Raw genomic sequence first — 23,494 nt, forward strand, 5'->3', positions numbered from 1 at the left:
ATGTTGCACAAAATAAAGTAGTGCTTAATTGATCTTATCTTATATCGTATCCAGCACTGAGTCTGACTGACTGATCTGTTGAGGAAAACCATGCACTCTTAAGTAGCTCAAACATTTTATTCAAACAACAGTCATTTTATTTCTTTAAATACCCCCCCCCCACCACCACCACTTGGTCTGCTGGTTTCATGTCTGTCTGCATCTGTTCAGACTACACAATGACAGCATCTCAAAAGGGAACTGCTTCCAGCCCCGCACTGAGGAGATAGACAGCCCTGCCAATTACCACCACCCACAGAGGAAGATAGGACCAGAAGAGATGGAGAGGGGAAGAGAGGAATAAAAGCAGAACAGAGGAAGAGAGCAATAAAAGATGGAAACACTCCTGACGCTTCTTGTAAGAGCATGATTGAAATCTTGCTTGCCAAGCGGGGTGAGCTGAAGTAACCTGCTGACAAACGAAAATGTGTTCTTGTCTTTTTTCTCCCCTTTCATTCTGGGCAAGTAGCTGTGCGTCACTCCCTTTGTGTCCTTTGATCGGTTACTTGTCACTGTAGATGACTTGTAGATGGCCTTAAGCTGGCTGTGAAAGTTATTACGTCTTTCTTTTCAAACTATTCCGTATCTAGACTTTTCTTCTCTTTCTTTTGCACCACTTCTGTTTGGCATCTCTCTGTCCATTCCTTCCACCCCCTTCCATCCCTGTCATCAGATTTCTCTTTCCGAATTTCTCCTTACCCTCCCTTCCTCGGTTCACTCCTCTCTCTCCTTCTTTGCCATGTCATCATTAGGCAATTGTCTGCAGTTCATGTTAGGGTCAGAAGAACAGTCAAGCAGACTCAGGAGAGTTCAGAGAATCAATCTCTCTTTCTCTCTCTCTCTCACACACACACACACACACACTATAAATAGTCTCAGAGCAGTGTCATTACAGAAATGGTGCCTTGGACTCTAACTGAGGAGTAACCTGGCATTAACCTGGCCAATAAGCCTCTAGTGTATACACACACATGCACACACACACATATGTACCTGAGTGTCTCTCCAGTAGAGCCTCTGCGTTTCCACAGATTAACCAGACTAGAAGAACGGCTGGCGGCTGAGGAAGATTTGCCGTCACCCACGTGCATGCGCACTACTGTGCTAGTGGTAAAGGCACTGCGCACGTTACGCTCTGGTTTTGCTAGAATGATGTACACCTGATATGAAATAAAACATAATGTTATTTAAGTTCTTAAAGAAGACCATTAAAAAAAATGAAGACCTTCATAACTGCGTCTGTTGTTGGAAATAATTTGATGCCGACTGTTTACACAAATCTGTCTTCTAACAAATGTTCTTTTTAGAGTGATGAGTGATGAAGGCTGTTATGACTGACCTTAAATGTGAAACTGCAATAAATATACAATTCTCAAAAGAAACAATATTTATTGAAATGTTTTTATAGTTTCTCCTTGAGGCACCACAGGGATGTCTTGCTATTACAAGTGGGAGAAAACACGATGCGTGATAATATTTTAAATGACCTTTTTCACATCAATGCAGGCATTTGGTTAAAATTTAATTTCAAGTTTCTATTTATTTATTCAAAAACTTAACTTGCACTTACTTTCAATTACATGGTGTTTACTCTGCCTGTGCATCGGTAGATATGGTCGCAAGCAACTAATGTTTTGGGGTACTTTATCATCACATTTAAGTTCTTGCATGCACAAGTGAAAAAAGGAAGTTGAGGAAGGATGACGTAAATATTCACATGTACTGTAGGAAGTGAACTGCTTTTCTATAAATAATAACGATTTTACTTAATTACTTAAAAGATCAGAAGACATCAGCGTGTATTACTGAGGTCATAACTTGGATGCCTACCACATACAAGAAATTGTCATCTTGGTCTGTTTCGACAGTAGTAATTAACTGGTAATGTAGCATAAAAGTAGTAATACTGCTGCTATGGTTACCTGAAGTTTAATATACCCTGTGCACTGATTTAGAACGATTACAACTGCGGCATGTTTGAAGTTCCCTAATATACACTATTAATGGACACTTGAAAATTTTATTTAAAGGAGCTTAAAGCAGAAACTTTATGTTTAGGGAGTCTGAAAAATGTAAAAACATATTCATCTAAAAGGTGAATGAGTAGAAACTGTGGATTTTAGGCTCAGGCTTACCTTGGGTACGAACATGCAGCATAGAGCCACAGTGGCACTGAGGCTGACACTGAAGCACATGGTGATAATTTTGTAGTTGGAACCAAAGTAGATGGGTACAAAGGCCAGCCAGATGATACAGGTGGTGTACATGGTAAAGGCAATGTACTTAGCCTCATTGAAATTAGCTGGGACGTTGCGGGTCTTGGAGAGAGAGAAAGTGTAAGCAAGTAGATTAATTTCTTATTTGTAGTTGAATTGTTCTGTAGATTCTGCCTTAAAGGTAGAGAAAGTGCACCTCATTAAAGATGGGGTCATAACCATTCGCTACCAGAGTTGTACTGGTTTTCTCTGCTTTGTAAACATGCTTAATGTATTTGCTTGACTTGCAGTGTATTTCAGCTTTTGTCTCCATTTACCACTCTGCTCTCACACTCTACAGAACATGGATGGCTGCAGGTCACTGATAATCAAACATTGACTTTATAATGTATTTGGTGTAATATAATTTATTTACGCCTGTTGAAAGGTTGTAGAGCACCAAACACAAACAGTGGTTCAATCATTGCTTTTCACATTATGTCTGGGTGACTTTTCACTAGTGATATTGTCAGTTGTAGTTACAAACACTTAAGCTAGTACCTTGAAGGCATAGAAGGTGCAGCTGAGGATGAGCAGACCATTGTATCCCAGCGGGGCAACCACGGCCAGGTTAGTGGTGTTGCAAATGAGGTTGACCTGGCGGATGCTGGGGTAGTCATGGATCACCTATAAAGACAGCGGAGTAACCAGGGCATGAAAAAGCTTCTACTACAAGCATCACTTTTCTCTTCCAGAACATTAAAAATTATGTTTACAGATATGTAACAGTGGCATTAAAATAGATTGGGCAAGCAGTACACTTTTACAAAATAACATTGCCATTCATTAAACTGCTAATTGTGAGAACTGTTTAACTCTAAGCGTGTTGGTAGAGCTTCAGTTTGATACCTGTTGAGACACACACCTACACTCACAGCTTACCTCAGGTGGCTCCATGAGGAAGAGAGCTACGATGATGCCCAGCTGCAGCAGTATGAGGAGGAAGGCAATGATGAGCTGAGCACAGGCAGACATGAAGCGAGGTTTCTTTGTACAGATCTTTTTCTTGCTGCCTGCCAGGATCCGAGCGATGCGGTTTGTCTAGGGTCAGATCGCAAACACCATCAGTACCTTTTAAAAAGCTATACTGAACATAATGTATCTATATTCTGGCCATCTGCTTTCTGTATTTCTACACTGCTGCCAATGTCCTTATGTAGACATCTGTAGACAAGTGAACAAAACTTTGATAAAAAAAAAAATATTGCACACAGGAGTAAAAAGTTTGTGTGGAAACTGGAAACTATGTGATTTCTTATAGGAAGGCTATTGTTGCCTGCCTTTGTTCAATCCTACCTCCATGTTCCCTCAGCCATCATTCATGGGTAGGATAGACTTTTGGCTCTCTCTAATGTTATGGTGCCCATATCCCCTCGTTCTAACCATTAAGAAATGGAAGAGAAAAAAACTGCAGTATGAAGGGACTACGGCACCTGTGTTTTCCCCTGTTTCTTTCTGATAAGGTCTACAGTTCTGCTTCCACCCACAGATGTATCCCTGCTGCTGACTCTCCAGTATCTGAAGCTTTTCTGTGGCTCTTCCCCACAGACCATTGATGACCAAGAGAGGTTAGCATAGATCTAATGACAGGGGTATTCAAGATTCAATACTTTATTGCCATGTCAACATGATTGATTGGAATGTGTCTTAGTGAGCTCACTTAAAACAATGCAGAAAAAGACAAAAATTGTAAAATCACTCACTCATAAAGCACGTAATACATTAACAAAGTGTAAACAGATAAGGAGTAGATTCCATGTCTGTGGAGGTAACTCCTTTAGCCCTACACCTCTCACAACTGCTGTACCCTACATCTCAAATCCTTAACTCAGTCCTTACCTTGGTGACAAGCGCAGAGTAGCTCATGGCAGGTGACAGACCTATTCCCAGTCGTTGGAGGTAGCAGTGGATAACATGGGGTTTGGCTATGAGGCTGAAGGTACACAGGTACCCCAGACAGATCCCTGCCAGTATTATGTAGCACAGCTCCCTACTGGAAGATTTCACTACTGGTGTGTCCCGAAACCTAAACGCAGACACACACACACACACACACACACACACACACACACACACCCTACAGTTTACTGTATATAAGAAAAAAACACACTTGTGAAAACTACAAGAAAATAGTAGAAATGTGCAAAGTGGGTATTTATGGTGCATACTTTTGTCTAGTCTAACACTACTTGTATTGTTCTCTTCGGTTCATTTATTTTCTGAGTGATAAGTGATTCGTTACCTGATGAAGACTGCGGTGACAAAAAATGTGGCCATTTGACCGAGGCAGGCAAAGACCACAGCAGCAATGGGTTCAGGGTCTCCCCACCGCAGATACTCCACTGGGATTGCATCACAGCCTGGTGACAAAAAAAATCATTGACATTTATTAGATGAGTGTGAAGCCCAGCAACTGAGATAATGAGACTTCCATATGTTTGCCAAACATTTAACTGTAGCCTTATCTTTATTCTTTATGTTCTCTCTCTTTCATTTTTCTCTTGTTTCTCTATCAAGCTTTGATCCAGGACGAACATCAGTGTAAAAAGCTTGACCCAGTGAACAACAACCTGCACAGGCCAGGGTTGGAGCCACAGTTGTCCTGGTGGGGAAGTCTGAACCATTAACTGACTGAGAAGTATATTATAGTAGTAATAGTGTAGTCATTACTCAGCATGCCCCCTTCATCTCTAAGTGAGGATATGACATCTCTCTTTCTTCACTACCTTTCCACTTACATCAGACTGCAGGCTTTTTATCCTTGCAATACATACTTGTCCACACTTTCTTTCTTAACCCTTCATCTGTGTTTCAATTTCTTCCCTTCTTCTTGTACCCATGTCATTCAATCTTTGCATCTGTTTCCTGTCAGTCTCTTTTTCTTTGTAATTCCACATTCATCACTCTGTCCCCCCCCCCCCCAATATGTCCCATATCTCTCTTCATCCTCATCCTTAATCTCTCCCTTCTTCCTCCATCTCTGTCTCTCTCACAGGCAAGGAGATAAAGTGTCATTAATTAGAGGGACAGTTCTAATTACGATCTGAATTAACGCTTGCTGAAATTATCCAGCTGGCTGGTCTAGACATACTATGGCAGCAGGGATGTATGTAGGCTCTTTCTAAAACATTCTGTTCCTATACATCTTAACTTTCTTGCTTTTTGTCTTTCTTTTCCTCTGTCTCCAATGTTCTATCTCTCATTCCTTCTCTCTTGCTTTACCTGTTTCTCTTCCTTATAGACACACAGACACAGATGCACATACACCTGTTTGTACAGTACAGCAAAACGCAGAGAGAGGAAGAGATAGAACAGTCATTAAAAAAGGCTTAAGTAATTCAATGACTCTGTCTTTCACACGGTCAATAAAGTTGATCAAATCAGTGATGTGGTTTGGTCCAGGGGCATAAACAGCAGCCTAATTGCTGAACGGGAGCCAAGGGGACGGTAACAAACAGAAAATAAGTCAGGTGGAAGCATTCTGCAGAGGATGTGGCTCACTTGCAGGCTCACTCACTGAAAGGCCGTGTCATTTCAGTTACAATTATCATAATCTAAAGCAGTGTGAGGGATTGAACATCATGCAGTGTGGGTAAAAATAATCAGTCCAATAATTGTATTTAAAGAGATAAATAGAGAAACAGAAAAATTACCCATACATAAATCAGCCAAAATGGAGCATCATCACTACAATATAGCAGATCTGAATCTCTTTTTTTCTGATCTTAGAAATTACTTGTATGTAAATATAACTTTTTAAAATCATAGACTTGGTGCTTTTTTTACTGCTTTAGCGTAGCCCCTTTTTAAGAGAGAGGGAGTAGAGTAACTGTCCTGACTAGCCATGAGGGGTGAGGACCACCCACTGTTGAAAATGTAAGGAGGGAGGAAACTAAGGCACTTGCTGAAAATTTAACTCCAATTAATCCTGCCCCACATGCATCAAGATGTCGAGGCCGAAATTCCTAGATCAGAGTTTTCCTCATGGGTTTTCTCAGAGCAGTCAAAAAGCATTGGCTATGTTGGCATTTTAAAACTTAATTAGTTCACAGAACCTGCAGGAAATTGTGTTGCGTTTAACCCTAAGCAAAACTGGTGCATTAAGTGGAGGGGGGCCGTTTGGAGGGTTCAGTCGATATAAAGTTTTGAGGCAAACTCCTTCAAACACTCTCAGACTCAGACTATGGAACTTCACCGATCAGTGGAGAGGCTCAAATCCCAAAGCTAATCCTCCCTTTTTCTGCTACTTTTACTCTCCCTTGCTGCCGCTTCTGTCAGAGCCTCTATTCGTCGCTCTCTCTCTCTCTCACTCTTTTTTCTTCTGTTAATGTTTAAGTCACTTTTCTCTCACTCTATTTTTCTTGTTCTTGCTCTATTGCTGTCCAAAACTCTCCTATTGCTTTCTATGGTTTCACACCCACTGCACCTCTGTCCCTGCCTGCTGAGCCCTTCCTCTACCACTTCAACTCCCTCTGCCTCTTCCTCTCCCTCTCCTTCTATTCATCTCTCACACTTTTTGTCTCCTTTTTTGGCCTGAGGGAGAGAGATCAAAATGTCTGCTGGAGGAACAGGGCAAGCAGTTTGTTTACACCTCATTATTGATGTTCCATATAGCCCCACTGGGGACATGCGGCACTATCACAAAGTGATACATGGATAACCGCAATCATGCTTTAAATTCTTTATCGGTCTCTTTTTTTCACTGTCAACTTTCTCTTTGTCATTTTCTCACTAGTTTGCACCCTGTTTTAGTTTAAGGATGCTTCCCTCTCTGGCAAGCTCAATCTGAATTTTCAGCAGGGTTTGATTCATGCTAGCAAGCAGTATAATGAGCAGCTCAAAGCATAACAAGACAATATCCAACCACTTCCAACGCAATGGAGGGTAAATACATTTGCATTGCAACTGAAATGTATTTGCACTGAAAGCTTCTCTTGATGCAGAATAATTAAAACATTGGTGACCATGTTCATAACAAATTAAAGGGATGAGAGAGAGGGAGTGGAAGGGAGGGAGGGGGAGGGTAAAAGAGGAAAAGAGGAGGGGAGGTTGAAACGGAGGGATTGTCTCTCGGTTTCTCTCTCTAATGTATCTAGTGCAGGACTTACTGTATAATAATATGCTGTAATGGCACGCTGTGTCAGGGAAAATACAACATATCTCATTGTACTATACATCCTTTATCCTAGGACCCTACACACAGACATGCACACACACATATCTGTGGTCATTGTATGGGTTCCTTCGAGTGGCCTCACTGCTGAGGATTGATATTAAAAGGATTTTTATGCAGGAGCGTGGTCAGATGTCATGGTCAGAAATGTCTCTGAGATTGCAAATAATATAATATATTTATAAAATAAATTTTATAATTAGCATGTAGGCACACAAACACACAACAAACAGAGACTGACCTGTCAGATCATCAGTAGGCCAAGAGCCCAGTTCACAGGCTCGGCAGGTGTACTCGTCGAACACAAACTCATTTTCTTTACAGGGAGTGCATGTCCAGCAGCAGCTCACCTCCCCTTTACGAATCACCTGGAAGGGACAGAGTGCACAATGTCTGTGTGTACTTGTCTTTGAAGATTTGTGACCCCGAACCTGAAGTTAGGAGTGCGCTAGATTATTAGGAGGATGGTGGCGAGATGTTGTGGTGGTTTTCAACTGTATTTCCTCAACAGCAGCGGACACAATACACCAAACCACTATTAGGCTACAACCTAATTGATAGTTATATAACAATAGGTGCACAAACTATTACATTTTTTATAATTTAACCACTATTCCAAAATTTTAAAATTGTGACCCATCCCTATAATCTATTGCACATATAATGGAATTTCTCATGTGAAGTAAACACTCCATAGTGGAGTGACGATTTCCAAAATTGCCAAAGTATGTAAACTGGACTGGAAAATACTCATGTATTTTGTGTAAAATGTACTTTTACTTGCCTCATGTAATCTGTACCAGTCGTCTTACCTTAATCTGTCCTTTGTCACAGGGTTCACTGCAGACTGACTTAATCATGGCATCTTTGTTGGGCCAGATTTCATCATCATCTATCTTCAAGCCTCTATTGTCCCAACTGCCAACATTAATGTAGTCATAGTAGTCCTTCCCCATCTTTTTGAAGTTCATTATTTCATACCTGTTGATGGATGGTACACATACAGTATACATCCAACAGATTAAGGCCACACCAAAAAGAAATCCATGACAGCTTTGTTCAGTTACAGTGCGTACCTGCCAGGTGAGTCTCCGTTCTCATCAAATAGGATTCCCTCCCCTGACACGCCTGTGAAGTTGGTTTTCATCAGGAAGTCCAGGAGAGTAGCACCATCTATAGGTCGCATCGCATCACACAGGCCCTTTAAATACACAAACAGGACTTGTCATGACATATCTAACAAAAATCCTGAGCCACAGCTTAAGAAACATTGTTTCATAGAAGTATTTTTGTGTGTACACAAGTCACTTTGGAAATGGTAGTCAGTGGTCAAGAACACAACGCAATGGCATATAAACAGTAAAAACTTTCCTTTCGTTAAAAAAGCTTCATTATGGTAAATTATCCTCAAAACATGATTACTGTACTGTTGGACTATCATCATATAAACTTAAAGCAATAAAAACACCAGCAAACAAGGTGCATCATCCCAAGTTTCATGAAAATTTAAATGTGCAGTCCAGTAGGTTTTGCTTTTCTATCACCACTGTCCCATTCAGGCCAATTACTGTAGCAGTGGCACACACAGTGAAGATCAAGATTAATCATCTCATTATGTTTAATCAGAATTGAAGCCCTGTGTCTGAAATATTACATTCCAGTTTTCATGTCTGCAAGGATGAAATCTATGTTAAAACTAATATGAGCTGAAATCTGTAAGAGCAGCAATGATGTATTTTCTTCTGTATTTTTAAAACTTCTGGTTTAGCTAAAACTATTTCAGCTTTCTATCTCAATTCATAAATTGGCACATAATTACTGTAATAAGTCATGTTTATATAATATATGCAATCATCTAGGTTTCCATTTTGAACTCCAGTGTATGCAGTTTGACAATAAGTTAAACAAGATCAAGTGGAATATGTCAACAATACCCTGCTTCTTTTTGTCCCACCATTCCCACTCTCCACCCCTTCATCTACGTCCTTTATCCTAGTATGTCCCTCCATTCATCCAACAGAGTGGTACCAACCTGATAGCCTGGGCAGAGTGCCCGTTGCATGTTATGCAGGCCATATGCCATCGAGTAGATGGCATTAATGACAAACCCCATCTTAGTGTCCTGTGCATACTGCTGCCGAAGCGACTCTCGTTCTGCAGAGAGGAGGGTGGGTAGAGTCGGGGGGAGGGAGAATTGGGTTGGTGAGGAAGGGTGGAAAGAGAAAGCGCGCATATCACAGAAAATGTTAATTTCCCACTAGTTTTATGACACACAGAATGCTTTTCTTCCTAACATCAAACACCACTCTCCTTCCGCTCATTTTTTCTCATCGGCCACTTCCCACCTCCACATCTCATTTCTTTCTGCCTCTTTCTGTGTCCTGTTCATTTGTATTTCATGTTCCACTTCATTAGAATACATGAGGCATGACTCCCTTTGATGCAGCTCTCACGCACCGTTTTGCGTATGAATGGAGAGAATGAAACAGAGACAGAAAGACGGAGGGAGATGAATACAAAAAAATAAAATAAAGGGAGGGTGCACTCACAGCCACAAGGGATATCTCCAGATGAACAGGAAAGCTGTGTGTATCCGTATGTTATGTGTGTGTTCAGCCAGTCTGTTTGCATGTTTTGAATTTGCATTAATAGTGGCCATTATGAAAGCCGGTCAATAAAAAATGCAGATTGGTACTGTAAACAATGCAGCCTCTCTCTCTTTCTCTGCACCCCAGATGGTCATTGTCAAAATAGAAGTACAGTACAGCTGTAACTCTGTGTTGTCTCCGTTCATACTCGCTGTTACAGGTGTTCAAGAAGTACATTTCAGGTCTTATACCAATATGTCTCAAAAGATTTCAACAACAATTAAACTGAAAGCTGTAGCTGTTAATCACTCTGTCATGAAAGAAAATAGTGTAAAATTGCTCTTGCTACTGAGCATTCTAAACTTACTGGCCACTTTATTAGGTACACCTTGCTAGTGCCGGTTTAGACCCCCTTTTGCCTTCAGAACTACCTTAATTCTTCGTGGCATACTTTCAACAAGGTGTTGGAAACACCTCAGAGACTTTTCTCCATATCGACATGATAGCATCATGCAGTTGCTGCAGATTTGTCGGCTGCACATCCATGATGCGAATCTCCCGTTCCACCTCATCCCAAAGGTGCTCTATTGGATTGAGATCTGGTGACTGTGGAGGCCATTGGAGAACAGTGAACTCATTGTCATGTTCAAGAATCCAGTTTGAGCTTTGTGACACGGTTCATTGTCCTGCTGGAAGTAGCCATCAGGAGATGGTACACTGTGGTCATCAAGGGATGGACACGGTCAGCAACAATACTCAGGTATGCTGTCACATTTAAACTATGCTCTGTTGGTACTAAGGGGCCCAAGGGGCCCAAGTGTGCCAACAAAATACCCCCCCCCACATTACACCGCCACCAGCCTGAACCGTTGATCCAAGGCAGGATGGATTCATGCTTTCATGTTGTTTACACCAAATTCTGACCCTACCATCTGAATGTCGCAGCTAAAATCGAGACTCATCAGACCAGGCAACGTTTTTCCATCTTCTGTTGTCCAATTTGGTGAGCCTGTGTGAATTGTAGCCTCAGTTTCCTGTTCTGAGCTGACAGGAGTGGGGCCCGGTGTGGTCTTCTGCTGCTGTAGCCCATCTGCTTCAGTGGTCAACGTGTTGTGCGTTCAGAGATGGTTATTTGAGTTACTGTTCCCCTTCTGTCATCTTGAACCAGTCTGCCCATTCTCCTCTGACCTCTGACATCAACAAGGGATTTTTGTCCACACAACTGCCGCTCACTGAATATTTTCTCTTTTTCGGACCATTCTCTGTAAACCCTAGAGATGGTTGTGCATGAAAATCCCAGTAGATCAGCAGTTTCTGAAATACTCAGACCAGCCCGTCTGGCACCAACAACTATGCCACGTTCAAAGTCACTTAAATCCCCTTTCTTCCCCATTCTGATGCTCGGTTTGAACTTTAGCAAGTTGTCTTGCCGAAATGCATTGAGTTGCTGCCATGAAATTGGCTGATTAGCTATTTGTGTTAACAAGCAATTGAACAGGGGAACCTAATAAAGTGGCCGGTGAGTGTATTTTGGTGCATTTTATTTGTGTCTGTACTCACTGCTACAGGTGCGGTTATATTTGTTGTTCTCCTGTGGGTGGCCTTTAAGTCGACAGTGGAAACGATGCTGCCAGAACTCTGGAAACCAGGGGTTCCTGAAGTTGTTTTCAGGACGAAGTTTAAGGTAGTACTCATCAAACCACTTCACATCAGCCGACTGGAGCTTGATGGTAATACCACCGGCTGCTTCCCTAACAAAGCCATCTGTTACATCATACCGGTCTGCCCATCCGTCACTGCAAAGAAACACAAGGAAAGACAAGTAGAAAATGTTCAGCAAACTCAAAGACCCCGCCAATTTATCTGTGAGAATGAATATACCTGCTTCACTGTTTTGCAATCAAAACAAAATTTGCATAGTTTCTTCTGGATTTGCGGTGGAATCATTTGATCATTCTGAATTACCCATGCTGATTATGCTGCCAGAGCTATTTAGAGAACTTAATTGGACATTTGATGTTTTCCAGTTCTAAATATTTTGGAAGAAGATTTAGGTGTAAGTATGTGGGAACATTTTCTTTGTAATTTTTTGGTTCTACTATCAAAAAAGAAGGTTGAAATAATGAGGCTGACGACTCAGTGACCATCTGAACTGCTCAAACAAGCCTCCCATTAGCCAAAACTTGCTCAGATACCCTGTTTCTATGTCTAAAAGGAACCCTCTCGCAGGTGTGCTGTCTGGTTATGGTTAGAGTTTAATCAGCCATGTGGAGCTGTGAAGGTTTTACAGGGCCAATGATTATTTGATTAGCTGGGCATGTACAGTACATGGAAATTATAATGTGCCGAGATGCAAACGTGAGTGGGTCAGCTTTCTTAATAGAAATGGAATTACAATACACATCTCTGTGTGTGTGTGTGTGTGTGTGTGTGTGTGTGTGTGTGTGTGTGTGTGCGGGCACAGTGGACTGCTGACATGCCTGTTATTGGATTAAATTAATTGCTTGGGTTGAGGATTGAGGCACAGGGGCCATAACAAATAAACACTATTTCATACACCACAAAGACATTTACTTGGTGAGTGCTCCAGTTTCCTTGGAGGAAGAGAATGGGAAACTGAAAAACAGGGAATAAGAGTGAGAGACAGAGAAGCAGAAATAGCAAGGCAGGGAGAAATACAGTGAAAGGAGGCACAAACAGAATGATGAGTAGAAAGTCAGAGGACATGTGGGAGGGAGCTCTTACATCATTATGGGCAATGTCCAAAATGCATCATATCACTGATAAATAGGCATAAACACTATGCACACACACGCACACACACACACACACACACACACAGCCGGGTGTTGAGATGATCTAGGTCAAATGGAGTATTTTGGCTGCAGCTCAGCAGCCATGCCCCGTCAGACACCAGCAAGATGAATATAATAATTTCACAACACACACACACACACACACACACACACACACACACACACACACAAAATGTGGAGACATGTCGCTGTAGTTTGCATTTTGGGGTGGAAAATTTGGGTTTACTGCTCCTCAAGAAAGTACAGATGGCACAGTCAGTGCGTTTGTGTGTGAGAAAGAGATAAACAGAGGAAAGGAAAGAGAGAGATGTGGATGTGAATGACAAATCTTCTCTCCTCCTTTCACAACTACTGCCAACATGGCCTAAAGCAAAACAATGATCCTCAGCTCTTCCAGTGGAAATTCTCATTTCTTTCTTTCTTTCTTTCTTTCTTTCTTTCTGAGCCTCGAGAGAACAAAACTCATTTTCTCCTACAGCAGTCCTTCCAGCCTCAGTCTGATTGGAGACCCAAAGTGTTTGTATGTGTGTGTGTGTGTGTGTGTGTGTGTGTGTGTGTGTGTGTGTGTGTGTGTGTGTGTGCGCGCGTGTGTGTGCGCGTGTGTGTAAGCTGGCTTCTGTCTGCCACCATTTTTGCTTTAACTGTCCCTCTTTTTCTCTTTCTTTCTGTCGTTTTGATTTTAACCCTCTGCCTCTGGGCTGTGGTCATAAATCACAATGAAAGCATTTCTAGATGGCTATCCCACTACATGATAGACTGTGCCTGTAACCAAATAAATATGTGCAAGTATGTGTATGTGTGATGCGTGTGTGTGAATGTATGGTGTCATATGTTCACAGTGAGTGAGCAGGGACTCTGTGTGTTTCTAGTGTGTTTACAGCAAAATATGTTTTTACAAATTTCTTTTGGTTATCGGGACATTTAAGTACATAAAAGTAGTTCCCAACTTTGGGGTCTGGACGCCCAAAGGGGCCATTAGATAAACCTGAGGGGACAATTAACAGGAAAGTAGCAGGGAAAAAATGTGCTACACAAAATAATATTTATTTTTACATTACATACATACATACTTCTAATTATTGCTTTTTTCCTATGAATTATTACTGTACAACTAATCTTTAGCTGTTTCTCAATCTGCGTTCTTGTCTGTACTTGTGATCTTGTGGACTTGTGAAACGTCATCAATCGCAGCCCAAGTACTGTTCCAATTATAAAGTGTGCATCTAACCAAGTACAGTTAAATATCCGGATGTGTTCTCGCACAGCCTGTTTTACTGAGCATGCATCGGTGCTGACTTGTGTGGACATTGGATAGCTAAGTATGCCCGAATGCATTTCACACCAACGAGCAGAAATGGCAGAGGAGAAGGCCCACAATTGTAAGTTATAATGCTGCTGTTATTGTGTCATGGAATGCAGTTTTTTATGCGGGAATATACAGTAGTTGTTTTAACTCTAAATTTGTGGTCGATTTCTCAAGATACAGCTGATTTGAAAATTTGCCACAACATTTTCGGAGATGTGATTCCGTCTGCTAACGAGACCTGCCGTCATCAAGTGTGCTACAGTTCTAATTGCAGAATGACGGACTGAGTACTCTCGTCTCTGGAAGTTTTTACTCCCAAGTCAAGCTTGCCAAGTCTGAGCCTCCAAGTACAGAAGTCCGAACTTGGCGAACTCGGTATTGAGAGACAGCTTTAGTGTCTTAAATACTCAATTAACTTGGCCATCAAATAACTTCATTTTAAAGTGTCATAAAGTCAGTTTGTATCAAGTGTAACATCATTTCATACAACTTGAATGCGTGTCACAAATCATAATATTACTACAAACCTATTCCTCGTATGTACTGTTGCTTAGAAATAACAGTATTGACTACTTCAAAAACAGTATTGAATTTGCACGATGGTTGGTCGATTGGACAAATACATGTCCATTGCCAACCAGAGTTGATGATTATTTGAACAGTGGAAAATCTAACCAAGTTGGTTTTGGTGAATTTTGTTTTGTTTCTGTCAAGTTTGAATGAAAGTGTCTTATGATGAGTTAACAAGGCAATTTTAACATATTGCCCAATCCTGATTTGCACATGACATTTTTGCATTTTTTGCCTTGATGAAAGAAAGAGAAGCAGAAGAGGAGCAAAGAAAAAATAACGACAAACTTCAAGAGATTGACAGGCAGAGCCAATGAAAACAGACTCAGAAGTAAACAATCAATGACCCTTAATCAGCACTCTCTCAACCTGTCAATAGGTTTCTATAATTCTTTCACACAATTTTCTCTCTCCATCTGTTTCTTTCACCCTCTCTTGTTAACACCTTCAGCTTTCCCTTGAGCCCCTTCATTTTTCTATCCAACTCTTCCTCCCCATCCTCCAACTCTGTCACATTCCACTGTATCCTTCTGATCCTGTCAATCACAGACACACACACACACACACACACACACACACACACACACACACGATATATGTCTCTCCTGTGCTGTGTCTTGTTTTTACTTTCAATGTTTAATTCCTTTCCCTTTTTGTCTCTCACTCATCCCTTTCTGTCTTTCAAGTTCCCCAGCAAGTCACACCTCCGAGGCCACGTTTGCATTAAAACACCACCTTAAAGTTAAACTATTTCTAGAAAGTTCTCCTTAATTCCAAAAAGCAACGCTGCTTGTTTGATCCCAATCACCGACCTTCACCATGTTCATCTCCTCATTGTCTCACCCAACGGCTTCACTCCACTGTATTATACTGTCTGTGATCAAATCTGAATAGAATAAATAAACACGTACTGCTGATGAAAAAATATGCGTGTATGTGTGTTTTATCAACAAATTTCTAATTGCCCCTTCCGGAAATAACGTGTGTTTTCTTATATCTCCAGTATAATCACAGAAATTTATATTTGCTCTGTTCTCGGCACAAATAGCATAAGAAATAATTTCTCAATTAGCACAATGACTCCCACACATGTTGGAACAACACAAATAATAATAACTTTTCTTCTCAATCCCACATATTTATTTTATAATTGAAACATGTTTGTTGGCCAGTGTATCATGAAATTACATATTTAAACAATATATAGCGTTACTGAAGCCTCCTTACTGAATTGTCTCAAATAACTGAATGGAAGCAGGGATCACTGAGAGGATAGTTTTGTACCAGCATACAAAAGAGACCTCATTAAGGCTCTTTTCCAGTTTTAGTTTTAGGCCACCTTCATATGTGGTCCAAATCCCATCCAAATTGGATCTTTTTAAATGCGACCTGAGTCTGGACACTCGGATCGGAACTGATGTGACTTTGACATCACTCTAGAGCAGCTGTTACGAAAAGCTCCACAAAAAGCCATAATTAAACATGTGGCTCTCTTTCTTCTCTACCTTGTTATTATCTGCTCACAAATTCCCTTTCTTACACCTGAAATCCACTGGACCGCAAGCTCTCTTCAGAGTTATGTGCATGCCAGTTGTCCGTGCAGACACGGTAATCGTTAAACTGGAAAATAATAATATCAAGGGAAAAATAAACGAAAAGGGTTATTTTTTCTCTTAAACTATTTCATTGTACAATTTTATAGTTCTGTTGCATTTTCCAGAGTCAATAATCAGAATCAGAAGGAGCTTTATTGTCAAGTAGTGTTTTACACATAGGAGGAATTTGTGATAAGGTGCTACATGTAGACAAACATACAGTCAACATAAATAAATGTAGGAATATATAAATATGGAATGGAAGAACAACGTTGCAGATATATACATGTGCATTATTCTGGGTCTGTGCTGTGCAGAAGTAACGCAACGGAAGAGAATATTATGTACATATAAATATATAAACTGAGATGAAACAGTATTTATATGTGCAGAGACATTTGTATCATTTGCAAGGGGGGAGTGTCAGTAGGGGACCCGGGCCTTGTTAATGAGGCTAGTTGCAGACGGGAAGAAACTGTTTTTGTGGCGAGAGGTTTTGGTCCTGATGGACCGCAGCCTCCTGCCAGAGGGGAGAGTCTAAAACAGTTTGTGTCCGGGGTGGGAGGGGTCAGCTGCAATCTTTCCTGCTCGCCTCAGAGTCCTCAAGGCCTGCAGGTCCAGAAGAGAAGGAAGATTGCAGCCAATCACCTTCTCTGCAGAGCGAATAATACACTGCAGCCTGCCCTTGTCCCTGGCAGTGACTGCAGCGTACCAGATGGTGATGGAGGAGGTGATGATGGACTCAATGATGGCGGTGTAGAAGTGCACCATCATTGTCTTTGGCAGGCTGAACTTCTTCAGCTGCCGCAGGAAGTACATCCTCTGCTGGGCCTTCTTGGTGATGGAGGTGATGTTCAGCTCCCACTTGAGGTCCTGGGAGATGATGGAGCCCAGGAAGCGGAAGGAGTCCACAGTGGTGACTGGGGAGTCACACAGGATGATGGGGGAGGGTGGGGCTGGGCTCTTTCTGAAGTCCACGACCGTCTCCACTGTCTTCAGAGCGTTGAGCTCCAGACTGTTCTGGCTGCACCAGGTCACCAGATGGTCGATCTCCCACCTGTAGGCGGACTCATCCCCACCTGAGATGAGCCCAATGAGGGTGGTGTTGTCCGCAAACTTCAGGAGCTTGACAGACTGGTGACTGGAGGTGCAGTTGTTGTTGTCCTGGAATCAGAGACATGTTTTCCCAGCTTCACGTGCTGCTTCCTGTCCGTCAGGAAGTCAGTGATCCACCTGCAGGTGGAGTCAGGCACGTTCAGCTGAGAGAGCTTGTCCTGCAGCAGGGCCGGGATGATGGTGTTAAAAGCAGAGCTGAAATCCACAAACAGGATCCTGGAGTAGGTTCCTGGGGAGTCCAGGTGCTGGAGGATGTAGTGAAGGGCCATGTTTACTGCATCATCTACAGACCTGTTGGCTCTGTAGGCGAACTGCAGGGGGTCCAGGAGTGGGTCTGTAATGGATTTTAGGTGGGACAACACAAGGCGTTCAAAGGACTTCATAACCACAGAGGTCAGGGCGATGGGTCTGTAGTCGTTTAGTCCAGTGGTCCTTGGTTTCTTGGGGACAGGGATGATAGTGGAGGCTTTGAAGCAGGCTGGTACATGGAATGTCTCCAGTGAGGTGTTAAAAATGTCTGTGAACACCGGAGACAGCTGATCAGCACAGTGCTTCAGGGTGGATGGGGAGACAGAGTCCGGCCCAGCTGCTTTGCTTTCCTTTTCCTTTTTAAGCTTAAGGGTTTTAATATATTCTGCAAATTCGCATAGAAATCCAGTGAAGTTGAGGCGAATCTTTGTGTTTTTGCACTTACGTAAATGGGATTTCCCATGTAAAGTTTATAATTTCTTTGACATTACATTTATCATGTTTGAAATATGCAATGGCATTTATACATTCATTTTTAACATTGTTTTTTAGTTTTATCCATAATATAGTCTTTCATACGAGTCCAAAAAGAAACTGAATGTACACAGTGGAAAAATAGATGCTGTAATGATTCTGGTTCATCATTGCAAAAAATGGGAACCATGCCTTCTTCCAATCGATGCTTGTGAGAATGTTGTCCCAGATGAATTTACCTTTATGGGCAATATTCCTTCTTTTACAGAGTTTATTACAAATATGCTTATTGTTGCATTTAGCATTCATAATATCAATACCATTTATCATCAAAATGGGTTTCTAACCTCAGTGCTTGCTCATATTGAAGATGACATTTCATTAAATGTGACAGACCATTGGGAATTTTTCAATTGAATTGAATTGCTTTCAATACAAGATGAAATTCTCTGTTATAGGAAACTAAATACATCATTGACATCAAAGAGATCACATAAATAATGCGTTTATCAACCCTAAAGATCGATTTTTTTCCCAACAGTAATATCTCCATTATTCCACATGACAGTTTTGTGTGAGGAAAAGTTATGTAACATAATTTCCAGGCAAGAAAGGACTGTTGGTAAATTCTTTGCAATTTGGTAATGTTAAAATTACAAGTGAGTAGAAAATAACCCCCTCCTAGTTTTTTAAGATATTATTTGGGATAAAATACCAGAATGAATTTGGGGCTTTAAGACATTTCTTAATCCTATTCACTTTAAATGTATTGTTTAAGTCAATGAAGTTTAATAATTCAAAACCACCTTTCCTTCTGGACTGAGACAGTGTCCAGACTGTGTCTTTCTGCAGGTGATGGTGTCTGTTTGTCCAAACAAAATTAGTAAGTAAGTTGTTGATATTTTTTGTTTTTTAAGTCTGGGAAGAAAGTTAAGTTGTTAATATGTCTTTAATTACATCAATACCTAAATATCAGTCTTTTTCACTGTAATGCTACATATGCTATCATTATCTATATCAAATAAATTCAAGACTTCCCATTTTCCTATGTTAAGAAGTAATCCCGAAGCCTTTGAAAATTCATGAATTAATTGTTGGTTCAATTTGATGTTTATCTTTAAGAAACAAAAATGTTCATTTGCCAGTTGTGTAATTCGAATTTCCTTAACTATTTATACTAGGACTATTGAAAATCTTTAACGAGAGAGTAACTCAGTAGCTACAATAAGAAACAAAAAGGGGAAAACTGGACGGCTTTGACGTACTGATCTATTTAGAGGAATCTTTTGGAGGTATTGGGATATAACATCACACTACTATTGATGTCCTTGTATAACAATTTTACCACGGATATAAAGTTTTCTCCAAAGCCAAACAATTCTAATGCCTTGTATATAAATGTGTGCTCTACTGTATGAAATGCTTTATAAAAGTCGAGAAAAACAATGGACCGCATGTGATTCCACATATTCTGAGTAGTCAAGTAAGTCTAAAACTAATCTTATGTTGTTACTAATATGTTCATGACCATGAAACCTGTTTGGGTTTCGTTTATAATCTCTCGCAAATTTCTTTTTAAAGGTCTTGCAAAACAAGTGCAAATATTTATAATCCACATTTAGAAGTGTGACTGGTCTCCAGTTTTCAATAACATAGGATCTCTGTTTGGTTTAGGGATCAAACTGAATAATCCTTGTTTCATTGATGTTGTCATTTCCTCATTTTTTATACATTCTTTATCCATCCATCGTCAACTGCTTATCCTGCATACAGGGTCGTGGGGGGGTGGAGCCAATCCCAGCTTACATTGAGCATCACATGGCCACACATAGACAAACAACTACTCACATCCACACCTAAGGACAATTTTAGAGACACCAATTAACCTAACTAACATGTTTTTTCAGCACCCGGAGAGAACCCACACGGACATGGGGAGAACATGCAAACTTCACACAGAAAGGCCGGGGTGACCTACATTCTTTATACACTTCCATAATTGGAGCTTCAATAAGATCCCAAAAGTGCAGATAGAATTCAGTAGATAAACCGTCAATCCCAAGGAGACTTTCCAGTTTTCATGTCTTTCAAGGCTTCCACTAGTTCATTGTTTTGAGATAGTAGGAATATATTCTTTAATGTTATTTAAGAATTCTTCACAGTGTTCTGGTTCAAATTTAGATTTATATAGTTCTTCATTGAAAGATCCTGCATATTTTGCCATTTCTTTGGGATTAGTACTGATGTTACTATTTTTTACTGAAATATTATTATTTTTAGAATTTCAATGCAAAAAAAATAGCTAGTGTTTTTTCACCGTTTTATAACCATCTTGCCCAGGATCGTATAAATGCCCCTTTGGCAGTATCAATGTATAGTTTACTATTTCATTCTGGAGTTGCATTAGTTTTACTTGTCATTTTCTGAAAGATATTCGTTATTCAGTAAGGCTCCTAAATGTTCCATAGTCTCCTTTTCCTTTGCAGTACTAGCCTTCTTAATGTCCTTGCTATGTTTAATTGCTATTCTCTAATCCTAAATTTGAAATATTCCCATTTTTCATCAGCTCAGTGAGGCCTTCCAGATTTTGTGCCTGGAGGTGCACATAGTGAATTGTATTATCAGTGGACGTGGACTGTCTTCCTCTGGGACGTCCAAGCCAGTGTATAGTATCAATGAGAAAGCTGTGCTTAACTGAGACGAATGTCAATCCTTGGTGTAGCGTACACATTTCAAAAGTAGCAGATAACATTTCTGAGTGGCAGACAAAAAAACCGAACAGTGGAAAAACGTTAATTTCAGACCCTGGCTACATGCCTCCAACTGCTAAAATACCAAAAGGTGCGATTGTGACTCCTCTGCATCCAGTGCATTTGAGGCAGCTCTTGAATTGCCCTCAATTCAAAACACCACAGTCTATAGGGTCTTATATTCTGTATGGATTTCCAACCAAATGCAACTAAACATACACAAAAATACACAGATGTTTACAGATCAACATTTACGGTATATAACTGTGTGGGCTTCAAGGTAAATGTATACATTTATTAGAGTGAAAAGAGCGTGTTGTGTGCGCATCTAAGTAGTGTGTAGGAGGGACAATTCTTGTCTGTGTGCGTATGTCATTATAAATTTGGCTGATCAATCACTCACCTCTATTCTTGATAAAAAAAGCTGTTCTTAATGACATCCTGGTTCTCTCTCTCTCTCTCTCACTCTGTCCTTTCTACATGTCTAGGAGCCCAAGGCCGTTGCCATAGTTTCCAGCCCACGCTCAACCTGCTGTCTGTACTTTGTGTCTCATTAGAGCACACTGGATTTTAAGTGTTATGTGCATGCACGCGCACACACCACACTCCCTCTGTTTTCCCTATCTCTTCCCTCTTTCTTACTACCAGACACACCACACTCTATTCCCCCTCTCTCTCTTTCTCTCTCTCCTTTCTCTCTCTCTCTCTCTCTCACACACACATTATCTCTCTCTCACTTTTCTATTCACTATTCAATTAAATTAGACGGCCTGTCTCTACCAATATTGGAAATGCTATTTGCATAATAGTACAGTATGCCAGTGTTGTAGGCCAATACATTACCTTAAGCAGAACTTTAACAAACCAATTCTACATACTGAGGCCTGGGGCAATTGCCTTTCCATTCTATTCAAAGTATAATAGAAACTTAACTGGAACATTTGCGAGTGATTATTCATTTTCATTTGGTTCTTTCTTGGTTATGAAATCCATCTCAAGCTAGAAGTTTTTTGCCATGGTCTGCGGTCACAGGAATATGAAACACACTAAACAATGCATCTTTAAACGATTGACAGTGCAACCAGCTGTTATCGCAACTTAACAATCATGTTAGTGCAATACTGTGGCAATATTTTTTGGCATACAAAAAGTGACCATAGAGCTGAAAAAGATCACATTATCAAGGCCGTGTGAGCAGTGAAAAGTGGAAGCAGGGGGCTATGGTCAAACTTTTCAGAGCGCCTCTCGTCTTCCCTCTATCAAAGAAACAAGAATGTTTAGGTACAACAAAGTCAATTTTGGCTCAAATATGCTGGAGTCTTTTTCAACAAAGCAGCCTATGGATGAGTTCCATTGTGTGCGTTAGAGCTCCGACTGATTTCCAAATATCCAGGAACTCGATATTCTCTGATTATCTTCCAGACTCCTTTCTGCTATTGTCTGTGTACATTCAAGAGTGATACAACTTCAATGATTGGATCTTTTCATTAAAGTTGCTAACATTTGTAACTTAAGCATTCATGCCTTCGCTTCACTTTCTTGCATCCCAAATCTACTTTTATTTCTGTCTGTTCCACTGACTTGGCTTACATTTATGCTGCACCTAAATATTGCTGTGCATATAAAATGGAGCCAATTTGAAACCCTGACAATGCATGTAGCTGTTTCGGAAATCAGTTCTTTTGGCAAAATAGGTTTTTAAGAGACTAAATTTGTTCTTTATCTCCTTAGACTATTCTTACCTTTTTCATTCAGTTAAGTTTTGTGGAGATAAGGATCTGCATGTAAGACAAGGTGGGTATTTATTATTTACAAATGTATAAAACATTTAAGAATGAAGAAGTATTGTAACTGTATCAAACCATGAGCCATGTATTGAACAGTGTAGGGAGTAACCATTACAAAAGTAACACAATTACAGTAAAGTACTGTTTTTGCTGTAACGCAGTAATATAACCATAACTAAAAAAAACTGTTACAATCTCAGTAATACGTGTTACTACTGATTTTAACTTAAAATTAAGTGTGTTTTGTATTTTTAATACTTCACCAACACAGAAATATTTCGGCACCAGAAAAACAGATCCATGAGTAAAAGAGTAGCGTTATTTCTTGTTGCAGGAATCCAATGGTCGAGATTGTAGCAGTGCAAACTACGGGTGAGCTCGGAGAGACGGTGGCTCCCCTGATGAATCATGCGTAAATAGATTTCTATAGCTATGTGTTTGTACTTACTTACTTACTTTCATGATTAGAGAGCTGCTGACAGCCTCAGTTCTGAACGATCCTGTCAGAGTGTCGGGAGATTCAAATAATCAATCGTTATGCTGCTGTACCTCGTGCATAAATGCGGACAGGTCTTACAAGGGAGACAATTCATCCTATTGCACCCATAAGCCCCCCCCCCCAAATGTTCTGACAAAGACCCACACGGACATAACTCTGCATATATAGAACCCACCTATGCAGTCACATCTTACTATCACAATAATGTGTCTATTAAATAGCAGTGAAAGTACCTAAAAGTAATGCAAAAGTAGTGTAAAGCATTACAACTCAGAGA

At 40.5% G+C, this 23,494-nt stretch overlaps 1 protein-coding gene across 1 annotated transcript; it reads right to left on the reverse strand.

Moving 5' to 3' along the window:
* Positions 1–1,032: 1,032 nt before the first annotated feature.
* Positions 1,033–12,805, reverse strand: LOC119916758 (metabotropic glutamate receptor 5-like; the record flags this gene model as incomplete). The annotated part of the gene is made up of 13 exons (XM_038736733.1): positions 12,801–12,805; positions 12,630–12,671; positions 11,616–11,851; positions 9,500–9,621; positions 8,544–8,668; positions 8,280–8,448; positions 7,709–7,835; positions 4,537–4,654; positions 4,134–4,320; positions 3,177–3,335; positions 2,796–2,921; positions 2,175–2,357; positions 1,033–1,199 (listed from the first exon to the last, which is right to left on the reverse strand). Coding segments are annotated over exons 1-13 (1,766 nt in total), but the record flags the coding sequence as incomplete, so codon positions are not given.
* Positions 12,806–23,494: the final 10,689 nt, after the last annotated feature.

Source organism: Micropterus salmoides, unplaced genomic scaffold, assembly GCF_014851395.1.
Source record: "Micropterus salmoides isolate LMB-PRFRI ecotype aquatic unplaced genomic scaffold, ASM1485139v1 Ms_hic_scaffold_2153, whole genome shotgun sequence".
Classification (NCBI taxonomy): domain Eukaryota; kingdom Metazoa; phylum Chordata; class Actinopteri; order Centrarchiformes; family Centrarchidae; genus Micropterus; species Micropterus salmoides.